At 41.6% G+C, this 17,799-nt stretch overlaps 1 protein-coding gene across 1 annotated transcript in view; it reads right to left on the reverse strand.

The window, feature by feature from the left end:
- RAD54L2 (RAD54 like 2) overlaps window positions 1–17,499 on the reverse strand; it is a 41,953-nt gene extending 24,454 nt beyond the window's left edge. Inside the window, 1 exon segment of the mRNA XM_066327057.1 lies at window positions 16,775–17,499. Coding sequence (XP_066183154.1) covers window positions 16,775–16,925 — 151 coding nt within the window. The 5' untranslated portion in view covers window positions 16,926–17,499.
- Window positions 17,500–17,799: the final 300 nt, after the last annotated feature.

Raw genomic sequence — 17,799 nt, forward strand, 5'->3', positions numbered from 1 at the left:
CAGCTTATCAGTTGCTGATGAGGTTACACTGCAGAATAAAACTCCTTTTGTGCCCTATGGAATCCTTCAGGAACAAAAGGCAGCAGAATTGAATGGCAGGAGCAAGGAATATTCACCCAGAAACCAAAGGGCAGGGAAGTAGCCAAGAAGTGCCAAGAGACAAACTGGAACATCCAACAGCTAACTTGATGACAGGCAATATATCTTCTAACCCTGGATTATGCAAGCAGAACCAGGCCCCAAATACCCAAGAGATCTTGTTCTGGCTGGGCCTCAGTGCTGCGGACGCTGAGACCGGGGTTACATAAAAACCAAGAGCACTTATATACTGTCGTATAGCACAGGCTCGCAGGCACTGGCACCCCATTGCCACCGGAGTGTGGCAGGTACCTGCTCTGGGACCTAGCCCCTCCAGGACCTCCTCCCTCCCTGCACAAGCCCCTGAATGTAGCCCAGGTGAGGTGCCCATCAGGTTGTCCTCCCTTTCACAGGTACCACAGGCTCATGGTTACTCTGGAGCACTGGGCAATCCTGTATCCATTTCCAGCTCCAATATGCTCAAAAGAGGGTTGTGAAACTTCAACTCAAACATTTTCACAGTGCTTTGAGACAGAAACACCTGGAGAGATACAGAATGCTACCTGCCATCCCTCTTCTAGATATGTAATCAAAACTACTTTTTCCAATGAAACATAAACTGTTCCCTCCTGCTGTGTCTCCTCTCCTGCACAGACACTGTGGGCATTAGTGAAGACAGGGAAACGAAGACAGGAAAGGCACCCACTAAGGTAGCAAGGGACCAGGGATTGGTCACATTTGTCTTTTAGCCAGGGGGGTGCGAGAGCAATGAGTTACATAAAGCTACTGCTCTGGAGTCAGGAAATGTTTCAGGCTGTGTGCTGGGAAGTTTTAAACAAGCTGTGCGCAGGAGGGAACTGAAACCTCCCCTTTCTGGTTATCCCAGTTAACTAGTCACCCAGAATAGAGTTTTGTCAGCCAGATTATGAAAATTACCATGGGGATCTAAAACACAAGTAAATGGATTTAACCTTCTTTATTTTCACAACAGTTTGAAGCTTTTTCTAAAAAAGAAATATGATCTAGTTTATTGAGGAGGCTAAATATTGATTTAGGTAACAAAGATAAATTTCCCCTTTCCAGCTTTAGAAAATAGATGCATACAGGGGGCATGACACATTCCAAGCACTGTGAATCCAGCTGGCTGCTACCATAACTCTTCTAGGGATAAATTTCAGGGACTAAGAAAAGAGGACGAGTAGGGGAGCAAGCATTCTGCATTATGCAATGATTACATAAGCATTAATTTACACTAGGTAGCTGTGAGTTGTAGCTTTATACCAGCATACCCTCAGAGCAATGAGAAATAATAATGAAGGGACTATTGCTGCCACACACTCCTAAGGCCACCAAAATGGCAAACAAACAACAAGCACCAGCTGAACTTTAATCTATGCTTCAAGCTCTCACCATAGCTTTGCTCAGTACCTGCTAACAAGGACAGGGAAAAGACAGGTGACACTCACTCCTAATTTAAAAGAGCAGCATGGGAAAATAATCCCAGCACAAGGCATCCTCCAGCATCTGAGTCCTCCTTTGTTGTTGCTCCTAATGGCAGTGGTATAAGAGAGGAGTGATTTTAAAATTATAATAGTGTAATTTGCATTCTAGTCCGTGTCAAAGGAGTTCATGGGCATTAAGAGCTCCTCACAGCAACCTGTGAAACCCCTCGTGTCCACCTTGCAGAGGAAGAAACTAAAAGCAATCAGGTAGGCATCAGTGCTGAGTAACTCAAATTTTTGGCTTCCTGTCCCATGCTCTAACCAACTATTCTCTTTCTTCTCCTTAAATATAATTTCCTACTTGAAAAAAAAAATGTAGTTGTGGATTTTTTTTTTTTAGAATTCTAACAAAGCACATGTTCAGCTACATTCTCATTTTCTGCCTTAGTCTCTAAAGTAATTTCAGAGGAATTTTTAAGGACTCTGTTTAATGAGGGAAGCATTACTTGGGAGAAAAATTCAAATTGTTCAGTTGGAGCCTGTGTGCCACCACATTCCACTGGCACTTCTCTCATCAACTGCAGCCAGAAAAGTGACCAAAAGCACTGGAGAAAGTTAATACAACCAGGATGAAACACCACCACTGAAAAAACACCACTGGGAAAAATCTGTTTCCAGTTTTCCTTTCCAAAATATTGGTGCTGCTAAAGGAGCTGGACAAAAGGCTTCGAAGTTGTTTATAGCAATCAGACACACACAAATCGAAGTGATAATGTCACAAGGATCCCCCCCCCCAAAACACCTAATACCCTAAGAGCTAAAATAACAATCACCTCTATTGTCAAAAAAGAAGTATATGTGTGTATCAGGAGTAAACAGAGATCTTACCATAAAACATTTTTCTCACAAGACACAGGGGAATAGATAGTGTGCTGCAACAAACCTTGATTTACTAGCTGGTGAGTGCTACCATAAAATAATTAAAATCTGCTCTAATTTTCCAGAAACATTTTTAAAATAAGGAAAAGTATCACAGCACTGCATATACAGGAACTTGCTACTTCGGAGCCCCCAAAGAAGTGTTCAGGTACCTGGAGTGAGGAAAAGCCATATAAACCAGAGAGGAAAAGAAACATTGCTCAGCGGTTGAAGCACACAACCAGGGAAGATACATGATGTGTAAGTTCTGCACAGACTCACTCAGTGACCTTGTGCAGTTTATCATCCCTCCTGGTAGAAAGGTAGTGCAGAAGCGTGATGGATGCTCTCCTAGATCCACCAGCCAGACCAGAACCTCATTAGATCAGTTAAAAAAGCTTCCTGAAAGAGAGATAATTTTCTACTGCTAGAGACTTTGGTAGAGACTGTGACAAACCTTGCCCCAGACTTTACAACTTGATGAGTACAAAGAAGAGTTAATTTGCACTTTTGCTCTCTTTTGTTTAAATACCTTTCCAGCCAAAATTTCTGAAAGGCCTCTAACCTTGTATTCTCCCTCCATCTATGACCTAGTGTCTAATTTCCAAAAGCATCTTTCCTTCCCTGTCTCCTCTTTTTATACCTATTATCTAGACTAAGTTACATAAGCCACTTGTATCATCACCCAGATTCCTCATTTATCCAAACTCATTTTCTATTGTAATTCCTTTTTTCCTCAGTTCACACTCTCCCAGAATTAGCTTCTTTGTCCTGCCACCACAACCAGGAAAATAAGATGGATTTTTTTAGTTCTTCTAGAACCCCCCCTTCCCACTAATGGGTAACAAATATTGCACAGCTTATTTTTGTAAAAACTCCTCATGACAACCACATTGTACTTCTGCAATAAACCAGGAATCCAGAGCTGGAACTCCTGGGGACCATTTTTGATCATTCTGTTAGGTTCATAGCATGACTTTGGAGGTACTTGCAACATGAACAAGGTCCAAGAAGCTTGGCATCACAAAGTACCTCCCCTCAAAGTAAGAAGTTAAATTACAAGTTTAGAAAGTTCTTTACCTCTGAACCAAGTTTTTTTTCCAACACACAATGCCCTCCCACCAGCAAACAAATTAAGGGGCAGCTATCCCCAAACTGTAAACTCCTGTTAGGATTTCACCAGCATCTTCCATTTTATAGGGGGGGAAATGGCCAAGTAGCTTTTAGTCTTTTAGGCACTAATTAGGGGATCTGGAGCAAGCACCAACAGCTCTGTCTGGTGCCCAGATTGTTGCCTGGTCAGCAAGTCATCAAATATTTCACTGACAAAAGAAGCTCTTGAAACTCTTATCAAGTAGGATGTTGCAGAGAAAGTATACACACAAAGTCAAGGGGGTGGGGGAGAGGACAGTGGATAGAAAACGATACTGCTATTAACAACCGCTTCCTCTCTTGGAAAAAAGAACTTTCACAGCATTACAACACAACAGCAGCAGAAACAATAACGGCCAGACCAGAATGTCACATCACCAAAGACTTCAGAATTACAGGCACAAAGGAAGACTGAGCTTCCTTCTCATGTCCTCTCTACCAGGGCAACAGGCATTGCAAGGCTCTGAAATCTCAACCTCTTCCACTCCTGCCTGGTAGGGAATACACTAAACCCTGATACCTACAGAAGAGCCTTGGTTTCTGATGCCTTTTACTAGCCTGAGTGGGGTGCTCCAGCCCAGGGGTGGGAAAATGAATGCCCTGTTACAGGAAAAGAAAACAAGGAAGAAAAATAAAGAGAAATCAACCCACAAAATCCCCTGTGTCCTACCTGGAAACTGCTGAGACTCATCCAAGAGTAGCATGCTGCTCAGTGCAACAAGGCAAGCCCTTTGCTTGCACACTTGTTCACCGTGGCTGTACACTCTCAGCTCTTCTGCTATTCTGGTCTCAGGGTCTTCAGAACAAAAGTTTCCAGTCACTCCTGACAACTCCTTATCTCTGCCCACAGCTCAGTGAGCACTAAATCCACTCTCACTGGCTGTTCAGTTTGCAGGCGGGAAAAGACTCCTGATAAAACAGTCCAGGGTACAGGCAAGGAAACCTGCACTTAAAGTTTCTGAAAATAACTGGTCAATAGCTCCTAGTGCTTGAATTCACCCAGCTGGTGTGACGAGAAGCAGTACGTATATATCCTCCCTGCACCCAGCCGAGACAGACCAGGGTCACTGTTATAAACAAGTTAAATATGCCTCGTGTTCAGCCTAAATAAAAATTGTCACTATCTCCTCCCCTGCTTGGAGAGTCAAACAACACAGCCCTGCCCGAGGTAGCTGCTGCTCCACTGGGGACTGATGCCCGGAGCTGTGCTGCCGAGACGGTTTGGATTCTGTACGCGCTCCTGATCAGCGGGAGCAACCTCAGTTATGCCTGGGAAAGGAGTTTTAGAAGAGAGAAAGAGGAGCAAGCGAGGCTGAGTGGTGTGTACGGGGGAGGTCTCTCTCCTCTAGAGCAGCAGAGCTGCACGCCATACGGATCAGATCCCATTCACTCACCCTGTGATCCAGTTCAACTAGTGGCAGAGACCAAGACGGAGAATAAAATAAAAATCCTTACATAACCGTTCAGGCTCTGGTGGGGCCCCACGCAAGGGGAATCCCAACAGACAACAGGACATTCAGAGCAGGGGACACATAGGACTGTAACTCTGCTTCTGAGTTTCAGAGCACACAAGGAAAAGTGAGTGGGAAGGAGATGCAAAAAGGAGGACAGCCTTTCTGGCTTTGAAAACAATTGTGATTTTATGAGCTGTTCGTATGACGCCTGCTAATTTGCAAGAAACCTGGTCAACTGAGACTGAAACTTGAGCAATTTGATGGAGCTTGGTAACCTGTTTGCACAGTAACAGGTAAAAGAGCATCCTGTTCACTTGGTCAAATCAGCAGCTTGTAGACCACTGCAAGTTTCTCAGTTTTCAGAAAATAACTTGTCAGAATTTGTGGAGTGGGACACTACTTATCCTAGTCATTCACCTGCACCAGGACAGGCACAAGAGAGAATAAAGAGGTACAGAATAAGTCCTTTAAAGCTGTGGTTGAACCCTAAAGGCTATCCATCCTGTCTAACCTTCTTCAGTGTTAGAGAGACTTTATCCATGCCAAATTCCCTTCACAGGCATATCTAATGCCAGTAATAAACATCAAGCCTAGGCTGAGACAGACATAACAAAATTAGCTCACTGGTAGTGAGCATTTGTCCATGTAACAAATCAGCTGTTTATTGAAACAACTGGTGAGGGAGTGCTGGGAAAGCCAGGACATGCACAAGAAACCCAAAGTGAGGCAGTGTCCGAACAGCCCTCACACAGACCTGCAGGAGTCCAGGACAATGAGCTGCACTCACAACAGCAGAAGCTGATTTAAAGCTCTGCAAGCACATCCAGGGACGAGCCCAGTTCTCCTTTCTTTGTGTGACTCCAGCCATTTTTATTTGATCTTTTATTTGGGAGAGTAGCAGGGTGCTGCAAATGCTTGCTGCCATCAAAACACCCTCAGTGCATCACGTACATCACAACTTTGAAATGAACCCAAGATACTTTTTCATAATTAGAGCTATATAAATTTTACAAAAATAATAATAATATAAAATAAAGATGAAATCTATTACAATTAAGACACCCAGTAAACAAGGCAGTCTTTCACCTATGTTACAGATGCAAACGGCCTGCTTGGCACACAATGTTTATCAAGGGGGAAAAGAAGGACAAATATATAAAGAAGTGCATAGCCAAGGATCTTATAACAGGCTTTATAAGGACTTTGTAGGGTTGGAATAAATAAACAAACATGACCTCAGCATCTGACCTAATAGATTCATGAAACTGGAAAGCAAGATTTAAAACAAGTACTGGGTAAATACAACTGGGTATTTCAAAGCATGCAGTGCTGGTTCTTCCTGGGAGAGAGTTAATTCTTTTCATAGCAGCTAGTACAGGGCTATGCTTTGGATTTGTGTTGGAAACAGTGTTAAAACAGATGTTTTTGCTATTGGTGAGCAGGGCTAACAAAGAATCAAGCCCTTTTCTGCTTCTGACACTGCCCCACCAGTGAGGAAACTAGGGGTGCACAAGGAGTTAGGAGGGAACACAGCTGGGACAGCTGACCCCAACTGGCCCCAGACCATATGGTTTCATGCTCAGCATATAGAGCTGGGAAAAGGAGGAGGAGGAGGGGGAGTGTCCGGAGTGATGGTGTTCGTCTCCCAAGTTGCTGTTACTGTGGTGGAGTCCTCCTTTCTTGGGGATAGCTGAATACTTGCCTGCCCATGGGAGGGAGTCGATGAATTCCTTGTTCTGCTTTGCTGTTAAACTATCTTTATCTCCACCCATGAGCTTCATCACTTTTACCCTTCCAATTCTCTCTGCCATCCCATAGGGGATAGTGAGTGGCTGTGTGGGGCTGAGATGCCAGCTGGGGTTAAACCACAGCACATCCATATTACAGCACTCAAGCATGGGAAAAATGGAAGTTCAACACACTGGGGGAAACAGGAAACCTATTCCTGTCCTTCTGCACACAGCAAGAAAAAGAGAATTTCCTTCTTCACCTTAGAGTGCAAAATAGAAAAGGAATTTTTCTAGTTCTTCTACTCACAACAGCTGGTGAGGCCACCACTGTTAGCCAGGATAAACACGTATTTGCACAACCAAGAATTAAATCTGCCTGAAACAGTCAGTTTATAAAATGATCCCCTCATGGAAGGTAATCTTGTTAGAGATAAGTCCATTTACTGAATAGCTTTTTCATTAGGCAAGTCTTATCAGTAAGGAACCATGTTCTCCCTCCCCTACAAGGTCTGAAATCTCACCCAGCTGTCACACCTCACCTTCCTCATCTCAAACCACAAGCTCTTTGCAACTGTACAAACTGTGCTACATGTCACAAGAGCTTCCCAAAAAGCTTTTGTGACCTGAGAGATTCCCTTCCTAACAATTTAGGAGATTACTTGAATAAAGAAAACCTCACAACACTATGAAGTTTGTATTTTCATAGAATATTAAGATAATATGAGAACATGTTTTTTATTTGGCTGACAAGTGTTTCCAAGTGACAAGTGGCTGACAAGAAGCAATGTCAGCATCCCTGAACACTGCAAATTTACAAACATTAAAACTCATACCTAAACATGTCTATACAGACAAGTAACTTGACTATAAAGTATTTCAGGACACTAGTTCCTTCATATAGCAAAGAATATTATCAAACTGAAGTCAGGTAAACTAAATAATTTCAACAAAAGGTCCCAAAACATGCATTCCCTTCAAGATGGAGTAGCTCCTTCCCCATGCCTGTTGTCCACCTTGAACCTCTCAACCCCTGCTCCACAGGCTGAGCAGCTACATGACTGCTCAAGACTGACATGATCCAAGCCCAGCAAGGACAGCATCAGAAAGAAGCACCTGATCTATGATGTGCCACTCTGCTCTGGGCCCCTGCAAGCTGGGGTGGTTCCCTTTTCTCCAGGCTTATCCTTATCACCAGCCCATAATGCAGAAAAAACCTTCCTTGCCCAAATCCCCCAGTAATAATACACCTGTGATATAACCTCATTCATCTTCAGCTGCAACCTCCACAGCCACTCAACCCTCTGTCAAGCCTGAAAGCAGCCCTTGAGTGCCACAGACAAACCCACCCTGCAGAGGCAGCAGCAGCTCCCTGGCCCTGCCACCACCACAAATCAAACCCCAGGAACCAGAACCCAGCACTGCAGGGAGCTACAGAACTTAGATTGCTGCCCACAGAAGAAAAAAAAAAAGCCCAAATTCTGAAGACTAAGAAAACTGCTCCATGCTGGCTGCATAGTCCCTTCCCCACAGCATGGCTATCTCCCAGCCATGCTCCATATCCACCAGCTCCTTCTGCACACCCCACTGACCTCCACTGTACAGGGAGGCTGTCTACTAACCCAAATTATTTTTAAGTTACTGAACGTGAATGAGGCTTGACAGCCACACTTCACTTTTGATTAGCACCTGCTAGTAGCACATACCCATATCATTAAGGCCACTTTCCCTGTCCTAGTTTCCACGTTGTTTTAGCAACATAAAAACCACACAAGAATACCAGGTTTGAGTTGGATACGGTATAAGGTGTTGTTTATACACCCAGAACAGTTCAGACAGAATCCCACTTGGACTCCACAACACTCTGAGTTGGCAACTGAGTATTGCTGGGCTTTAAGAATCATTTGGTTTTAAAACAAACACTGCAAAGCAAATAAAAATTCTTTTTAATAATATCTAAACCAACCATGGAAAACCAGAGGAGTTTTTCCATTGACTTCGGTGAGTTTTAGACAACCATAAGACATAAAATTTGATAAATCTGTTTTTTCTAAATTTATATTTTATTCATATAAATCTTGGTGCATTTTCTTTCCCAAACTCATCAAATCATAAATGGGGGGATGTTGGGAACTTGTACATAATATAACAAATTCTAATAGCACAAAATACAGGAAGTGACACAATGCAGTGCCTCTTGCAAATGCTTTTCACACTAGCACTGTGGAAAAAACACACTGCTTGAGATTCCAAGGCTCTCAAAGACTGTTTAATTGTACCAAAGAAAACAAGCTGTTACTAGACAAGATGTAATGATTTAAAATTGAAGAATTTTATACCATAGATATTTATCATCATTTCAATCCAAATTAAATCCATTGAGTTACAATCCCAGTTACATTCAAGAAACTGATTCCTCTTTTCTGTAACTTGCTAAATTTCTCTGCTGCTGTAGATGACACAACATATTTGTGCACCACTGAAGAATTTTTTGGAACAACCTTAATTTCATTTCCATTGATTTCAGCTATGTGCAAATTTGACATAAATCACAAGCTGAGTACACAAAACACCACTTTTAAATTGCTTCTAACAGCTCAATTATTAAATACTTTACATAGATGAAGATTACCTGCAGATGTTTTAATTGCAAAATTTGGTTTTGACAGAGATTTAAAACTAGAAGGTTTCTGTTCACCGAGCCCAAAAAGATTTTATCTTGTAGCTTTCTCCTGCTCATTCCTATTTGCATATTTGCAAGTGAAAATAAAATCCTCTGACTCCCACTTAGAATGGTTTTTGAGGCTGAGTCAGTGAACTGCATATTGAAGAAAATGAGAACAAGACATTTTAACATCTGCAGTACAAAATACTGTTAAAAAACCCACCTTTGATCCAAACAATGAACCAGACACTGCTAAAAGTTCAGTGTTGCAGTTTCCATAAAGGCAAAGCAAGAAGTTAAAAGTAAATAAAGGAAATAACTGTGATGTGAGATTGTGTTTAAAATCTGAAGAATATTTCTAATTTAATTAAAATAGTTCCTCACCTCCTTCCACACTTTTCTTATTTAATATTATACATTATAATATATATAATATTATATATATATATATATATATATATATATATATATAGCTACATGCACATTTTATTTAACCAGTCATTAAAACCATCACAATACCACATAAATTAGGGGAAAATGAAATTAAGGACCTTGCATGGTTTTAAACTCAGATGGAAATGAAAGAAGTGTTTCACCTAGTAGATTTGAACATAAAAAGGGTGCTGCCTAAAATGTAAACCAGAGGATTTTCACTTGGACTTCTTCACACTCACCAGGTGAATTTGGCAAAGTGACTTTGCCACGCCTTACCTGTTCAAGAAGGAAAATACCACATTACAAATTTGCTAATTAGTTTCCATATGATTTCATCACCATTACAGAAGTTGCAGCTGAGGGAATACAGTATCTATTAGCAAGGGTACAAAGGTGTGGTACAAAGCTGACAAACCGAACTTATACGGGGGAAAAGGGCACCAAACAGGACAGGGAGCAAGTGGGACTGCCTTTGTTAGAGATTCTTGGCCTTTACTTGAAAAGAAAAAACAAGTTTTGGCCAATAAAGCGTAACCTCTATATCCTGCAAAGCTTATCAGAAAAGCAGGAACACACTTGGAGTGATTCTTTGTTCAGTTAATAACTGCTCATTCGTCCTGACCCTGCTCCCCACACCTTCATGCTACTCTCACATTTGTGACAGCTTTAAGAGAACAATAAAAGAGAGGCAATAAAACATTTGAGAAATTCCGTATACCTATATATAGAAAATGCAGAGCCATAGATGTGGGCTGCTCCTCAACTGCATAGAAAGATTTCTATTTTGTATTCCATCATACGCAATAGATCAAAGGGAAGGAGGGAGAAAAGAGAAAAAAAGCGTAGCTGGTTAGATCTGCCAGTCCCTGCACCCAATTGGCGGCTCTGAAGGAAGCAGAGCTCTGGCGTCATCACCTCCTTTTAAAGAAGTAAAGCAAGTCATTACTCCAGGTTATATAACACTCAGACTATGCCAGACTTTGTGTCACCCTCTCAAAAAGGAAGCCGCTGTCAGAGAGCCTGGGAGGCGGGAAGGGGAGTCACCGACGTTTTCTTTCGGAGCTTCCCCCCGCTCGGGATAAGCCGAGGACACCGGGAAAGAGTCGCCGCGTTCCGACAGAGCAGGCAGCTGGCGAGAGGCTCAGCGACTGACCTGCAACATCGGCAGTCCGTAATCTCCTGCGCAGGGGGCTGGGGGACAGCACTTCCCAGGATCTCATCCTTCCTTCCCACAGCAGCCCTCAGGCCACACCTCATCCTGCCGAGAATAACCTAGTTCACAGGGTTAGACAGAATGCTGGAATAGGTCAGTAAAGCCCCCGAACCTCAAGCACCACTCCTCCATACTCTTCCCCGTTCCTCTCTGGTGTATTGCCAGACACGCTGTAGGCAAGGGACCTCTACCGCCCTCCCAGCACCGAAACTGCCCCAACACAAGTTGTTGGAACAAATCTCCATTTACCAACACAAGCAGGACCATTCATTTCAGGTAAAAAGTGCAGGGAAATTATTTTCTAACAGCAATTTCTTTTTTATTCTCCATTCTACCTCCAGCAGGTTGGGCCTTTCTAAATCTGGATATAAAATGATACAGAATATGGTACCATTTAGCAAGATAGGAGACTGTCTCTCATACTTTTCCTCATAACATGACCTAATTTATAAGAGCAACTACAGTCAAAAGCAAAAACTCATGTATGTGAAGAGGAGGAGGCTGCAAAATGAAGAGATTCATACCAAAGACTTTACTCTCTTCCCCTGTAAGGACAAAGTTGCTGTGTTCCCAACCACACACATCCAGCTGGGGACACCCACACACCCCAATTTTGTTTGGTTCCAACACTTTGTTGAGGAGAGGAAAAGATAGAATGCTTTGTGGTGGGAAGCACATGAATAACACCATCTCCAAAATGAGCAGCAGATCTCTGTACCTCAAGGATGCATCCATGTATCATTCAAAGAAATATTAACCCACACTTCCACATGACTTTAAAAACAGATTTCCAGAATAATTTCAGCTTTAATAACCCAGGTGTTAATGAACTTTTTAGTAAGTATGGTGTTAACTACTTATTTTTCCCATCAGATTAGAGAAAGAAATTGCCCAGGCAGCTATGAAATGACTTCCCCTTTCAATGTAATTGCACCCCACAACGATGACCTACAAAAAGCACCATATTAAACAAAATCCATACTTGCTATAATTCATGCCAACATTTTTCCCTCAAAAACCAAGTGAAAATTGTAGGAAAAGCTGATCAACAAACAGGTTTTCCTCTAGTGAAGGTTCAAGGGATACAAAGGTCTTTGAAGTTTGGATCAGCAGTGGCTGCCATCTGAAGTCAAGAATTTCTGCCTTGGTATCAAGGGGGGAAGCACAAAACTGTGAGTATCAAGTGGCAGCTCAAGTTCAAGCAGAAAGCAGCTACTGAAAGACATTGTGGATTGTGCTGCAGAAAGAAAAGGTAGCTCTGTTTGAGCTATCAGATGTCATAAGCAGGATGAGCACTTTTAAGAGGCTACGGTGAGGAAAAGGGTCTCTCTTTACCCTCACTCACCTGATGTGCCAATCCCTCAGATGTTCTGAGGTTTCCTGATGCCCTCGCCCTGCCAAGGAGCTGCAGTGCAAAACATCACTACACCCATGTGTCCTCCTCTCCTGGACTTGCTATTCTGTACCACCAGCCGTGCTTCTCATTCACTCCTCTCTAAGAGTCTGTATAATGCACAAAACCCCACACAAACCAGTCTTGGTTTGCTCCAGTACTTTGCCAGGGAGTAGGAGGAACAGTGTGAGTGTGAACTGGGAAGACGGAACTCCCCCAGTTCTCCAGTAGTCAAACAGAGATGCCACAGAGCTCACACGTCCCCAGCCCTGGGAAAGAAAGAGAGGACAGGAAAGGAGAAAAAGTGCACAGCACAGGGCAGAAGACAAGACTAATTCCATGGAGTTTGTCTTATCAAAACAGTATAATCTAATATGCTATTATTTGGCATTGCCTGGTATCTTTGTACAGTAAAATTTCAGCACTACTGTAGTACTGGAAAATGTTCACTAGTGTACCCTAAAAGCACTGATTCCAACCCATCTGCTGTACCATGCACCCTGTAACCAAACACCACTACGAGCCTTTGAGGATAGTGTCTGAATGCTTGTACTCTTTAAGACATCTTGAGACATTTCTTACTTTTACCCCAAACTGCATTTTTAGAAAGTGTTTAACCCATATACTCAGGGGTAAGAAAACAAGCAACTTTGCCATCACTATTAATAGCAGAATTATAGCAATATGTATGAATAAGAGATAATGAATTCCAGAGACATCACTCAGACTAATCCAGAGACATTCCCCAAAGTGGAAAACAGAACAGTTCAGTGGGATTCATTCAAACACTGAACAGCTTTCCTTGGGAACGCTCTGAGGTATAAACAGTCCATGCATTTGAAATGATCTGTAAAATCCATATTGGAGGTTTGTTTCCTCTTTGCTCAAATTAGCTTTTATTGCTATGGAGTCCTACACAGCCCTGAGCAACAACCAGGATCAGAGGAAAAGTGCAGGACTTGAAACAGCCCTTTATCTCTACAGTCATCAGTACATCACATTCCTAGTCAAAACAATTTAAGGAGTTAACAAAAAAAGTTCCTAGCAGTCACGCATTGCAATCACAAAATCAAACATGATAAAACAGGTGCTGCAACCCACAAGTGATGAGAAAACAGATGAAGCGGGCGGGATGACAAGGCTGGAAAAGCAGTGGCCGCCTCTGGCTAGGATTGAAGTGTGCTGCTGGGATGCGTGTGCAGTCTGGCAGCCTGGGAAGGGGCTGTAAGTGTCAGAATAGGTATGTTCTGAAAGGAGCATTCCAGGAAAAAAAAAACCAAACCCTAAAGCCATAAGAGCTCCTACACCTGATGTTAAGGTTCATTAACTGGCCACCACTGAAGAAATGGATAAAGGATGTAAGCCATGTGGCTATTAGCTTTCACGTAGTCAGAAATATTCAGAAAACTAGTTTTCCATGCTCTTTTGTTTCCTTGAGGCAGGGGCAAAAGTTGAAGAGCTGTGTTCTTCAATACTGAAAGCCTGTACCATACAAGTACAAACTAAACTCTAGACCACCTATAGGACAGCCTATACTAAATGCAAATAAAAACTCAGCAGAAATGAGAAAAATGTATCAAAACTGAAGATAGCACTCAAGCACCAGAATGTAAAAAGAATTCCTAGAAGACTATGAAACTGAAACTACACACAAGGATTAACTCCACACACAACATGTATCAGAAAGACAAAAACAGGTTAAACATACAAAACACAAGTCACTGCTAAGTCTGAGATGATACTATTGACCACCAACAAGTGTGGATAACATTATATAAACATTGGAAAGTTCTTAAGTTACTTGAGCCACCATCAATACATGGAAATCCAAAACAAAGCCACTCGTTTCCAAGCAAGCAGTAACAATGGTATTTTTTTTGTAATTGATATAATCACTATGCCACTACTTTTAAAAGAAGTAATCAGTTTCAGTTTGGAGAATGTTTATGCAGCCTGTCACCCTTCCAAGGAAATAGCTGTGAAAGATTAATAGTCATCCAGAGCTTGTAGTGCTAGAAATATGCATGAGCCCATCCACAAGGGAAAGATCCCCCCCGGATCCCCAGTGGGATCAGAACAACCACAATACCAGGAGGGGAGGAGAAACAGCACAGGTGGGAACAGGGAGAGCAAAGTTTTAACAGAAATTACTAAAATTAAGCTTTTAAAAGCTTCATAATATAAACATTAGAGGACTGCATCCCTTCGTATGAATAAAACTGTCTGTTCCCAATACGATATTTATGAATGAGGTTAGTCTACAAAGCAACAGGACTACAAACATCAGATGGGCAAAATAAAATAAACTAATTTAAACTAAATTTAAACTAAACTAATTTAAACTAAACTAAACATAAACTAAAAAAAAAATAAAATAAAATAATTCTGAAGTTGATTATATTTCACAGGCTAAAGAGCAGGAGACTGGTATATATTAGATCTAAGGTGATACAGATGCCACATGACATTTTGGAGGCAGTGTGTAGCTGTAAAGAGATAACAGGAAAAGCAGACTGGACACCTCCGCAGAAGATAATTATACATCGAAGCACCCAGGAAGCATTCTGATATTGTTGCAGACAGAATTAAAGCTGAACAATATGAAACCTCAAAGGCAATCTAGCTTTGCTCAGCTCCACAAAGGGAGTTCCCTTGTATCTCATGAACAACCACAAAAATATTTCATGCTAGTTTTACTTAAATTCTTTTTACTGTTCCTCATTTTTTACATTTGTTAAAATCCATTTTTAGTTAGTCACTACAAAAATATAAAACATAAACATGTTTCTAGTGTTTTAACATGAAAATAAATAGCTGTCATTAGCAGTTTACAATGTTCTGTATACCTACATGATCTTGTTACTTTGGAAAGAATAATCCTGACAAACCCCTCAAAATAATATAGATGCTGATGATAAAGTACCTAAGTCTATGATAAAATAACCATTGAGAATGACCCACTTGGACATGACATACAGACACTCCCTTCTGGTAATAAAAGTTTGGCAACCACATCACAGTTCCTCCTGCTCCACTGGCTGCAGGGTCCTGCAAACAATGTGACACCATCACCACCAGCGCCTGAGACAGAGTCATCTGTGATCTTGGAAGTCTTATCTGTGTTGATATTGGGAATTCCCTTGTTTCTTACCTGAACTAACACTTCCATTTCTGCTACTTTCTCATTAGAAAAAGCCATCATGTGAATAAACAAAGAGGAATAATTTTTTTTTGTGCAAACATTTTTATAAAAGCATTTAAAATAAAAACAGCATCTTCAGGTAGCACATGGCTGAAAGAATATAACAACAAAACAAACAACACTCGAGGATAAGAATTTATTTTGAAGCCAAAAATTTTTTAGTAACTAGAAGAAGAGAGAAGTATCGCTTTTTAGCACATTCTATGCTAAGTAAAGGAAGATTACTCTTAGTTTAGGTAAGTATATTTAAATACCTGCATATCCTTTGAAGTTATTAAAAATTGCAATTTTAAAGGAAGCAAATAGAGCATCCCCTTAGGCTCTGGATACAGTTTTGTGATACAAAGAGTTTGATGGCAAATTCAGCATGGGGAATTCCCACCTGAGCTCTGCATTCCTGTCTATGTGTCCCAGAACATCAGCCCTTCTGGACCAATCAATATTCCTAGGATCATGTCATGACCTAGAACAGTTATCTAGTAACACTCACTATGTAACCTGCACAGCAAAGGCCCACAAACACCTGTATTAGCCCTGGCCTGAACTATTCCTCTCCTGAAGAGGGGAGTAGGGCAGGTGGGACTAGGTGAGGCTAGAAGGTGACAACTTACTTAGCACTTCCATCTTTCATCTTGCAAAACAAACAAAGGAGAACCCAACCTGTATGCTGGCAGAAAAGAACATTTTCCAGCTGTTAAAGATTATTATTGTGAACAAACAATAATTGTCCATAGCATCCATCAAATTGTTTATGTATGGGGCAAGCCAATGACAAACATATTTCTTTTCACCATATTTCTTTTTCATTCTTTAGACAGTACAAGAAATTGCAAATCAACTTATTTACTTCTTTATATAATTGCTTCCCCAAAATTTGAAGCTATTTTAAAAATTCTGTCCTCCTCACAATTTATACTTGTGGCTTGTTTTCGTGATGGAAATATTTTTTTGCCAGATCATATTTAACATACATTAAACACCTATTTAAAGTAAACAGCCACATAACGACTTCTCCCTACCAAGAGCTGAACAATCTCCCATGTGGTGACAGCCAGTTTTCTATAACAATGTATATTCCCAAGCCCATTCACTCACTGCTTTCATCAAGTAAGTCCTCCTCGTCATCCCCATCATTGTCCTCCTCCATTGCCTCCTCCTCATCTTCCTCCTCCTCCTCTTCCATATCCTCCTGCTCCAAGTCCGGGTCCAGGTCTGGATCACTCCCTGAGATTGACTCGTCTGACATGATTCCCAGTGGTGCTCCTTGTGCATTACCTGCTCATGTTCTACCGTGAGGCAGCCCTGGAAGGACACAAAAGAGGTACGTGAGCCCAGCAAATCTCAAAAATCCCAACCTTTGAGCCTCAAGGTTCAACATCATAGCAGCATTACTGCACATAAAAAACCAAATCAACCTTTTAAATAACAGATATCAGACAAAGCACAAAATCCTGTGTAGAAAACAGATGCCATAAGAAAGGGATCATAATACAGGCCAAGCATTGAAGAAACTCCATCTCTTCATTGGTATCCTTGACACGCACATAGCAGGAAGATTCCTGGTATCAATGCCTGATTATTCAGAAATGCCAAAATTAATAAATTATGTAAACAATTTCAGAACACTACCACTCAAAGAGGAAGCATGCAAAAAAGGATCATTGCCAGCATCCCCTCCGGAAAGCCATTACCCTGATCCCTGCAAACACCATCACAGTGTGCAGATGTGGTTCAGAGACAGAAACCCCCTCCTGCCTCAGCTGTACCCATTGCAAAGGTCACCTGGCTCCTCATCACAGCCTGGCTGAACTCTCTATCCAGCCACACAACAGAAACAGTGTTACCTTCATAACTGGGGCAGAAGATAACAAAGATCCAGTTCTAAAGGTTGAACTCCCTTTTGTAAAACAGGGCAGGAAGAAAAGCAAACATGAAAGATGGATCAGATAACATTTGCATTTCCTTTCTCTCAAGGACAAGAACTGGGGCTGGCTGTGCACAACTTCTCTCCAGTGCAGCACAGCATTATGGTAGAACACAAAAATAAAGGCTGAAGAGAGGACATGGGCAATCACAAAGTCACTAGTTTATCTGTTCAGATCATGGACTGTCACTTCTGG

The sequence above is a fragment of the Sylvia atricapilla genome, chromosome 11, assembly GCF_009819655.1.
Source record: "Sylvia atricapilla isolate bSylAtr1 chromosome 11, bSylAtr1.pri, whole genome shotgun sequence".
Lineage (NCBI taxonomy): Eukaryota > Metazoa > Chordata > Aves > Passeriformes > Sylviidae > Sylvia > Sylvia atricapilla.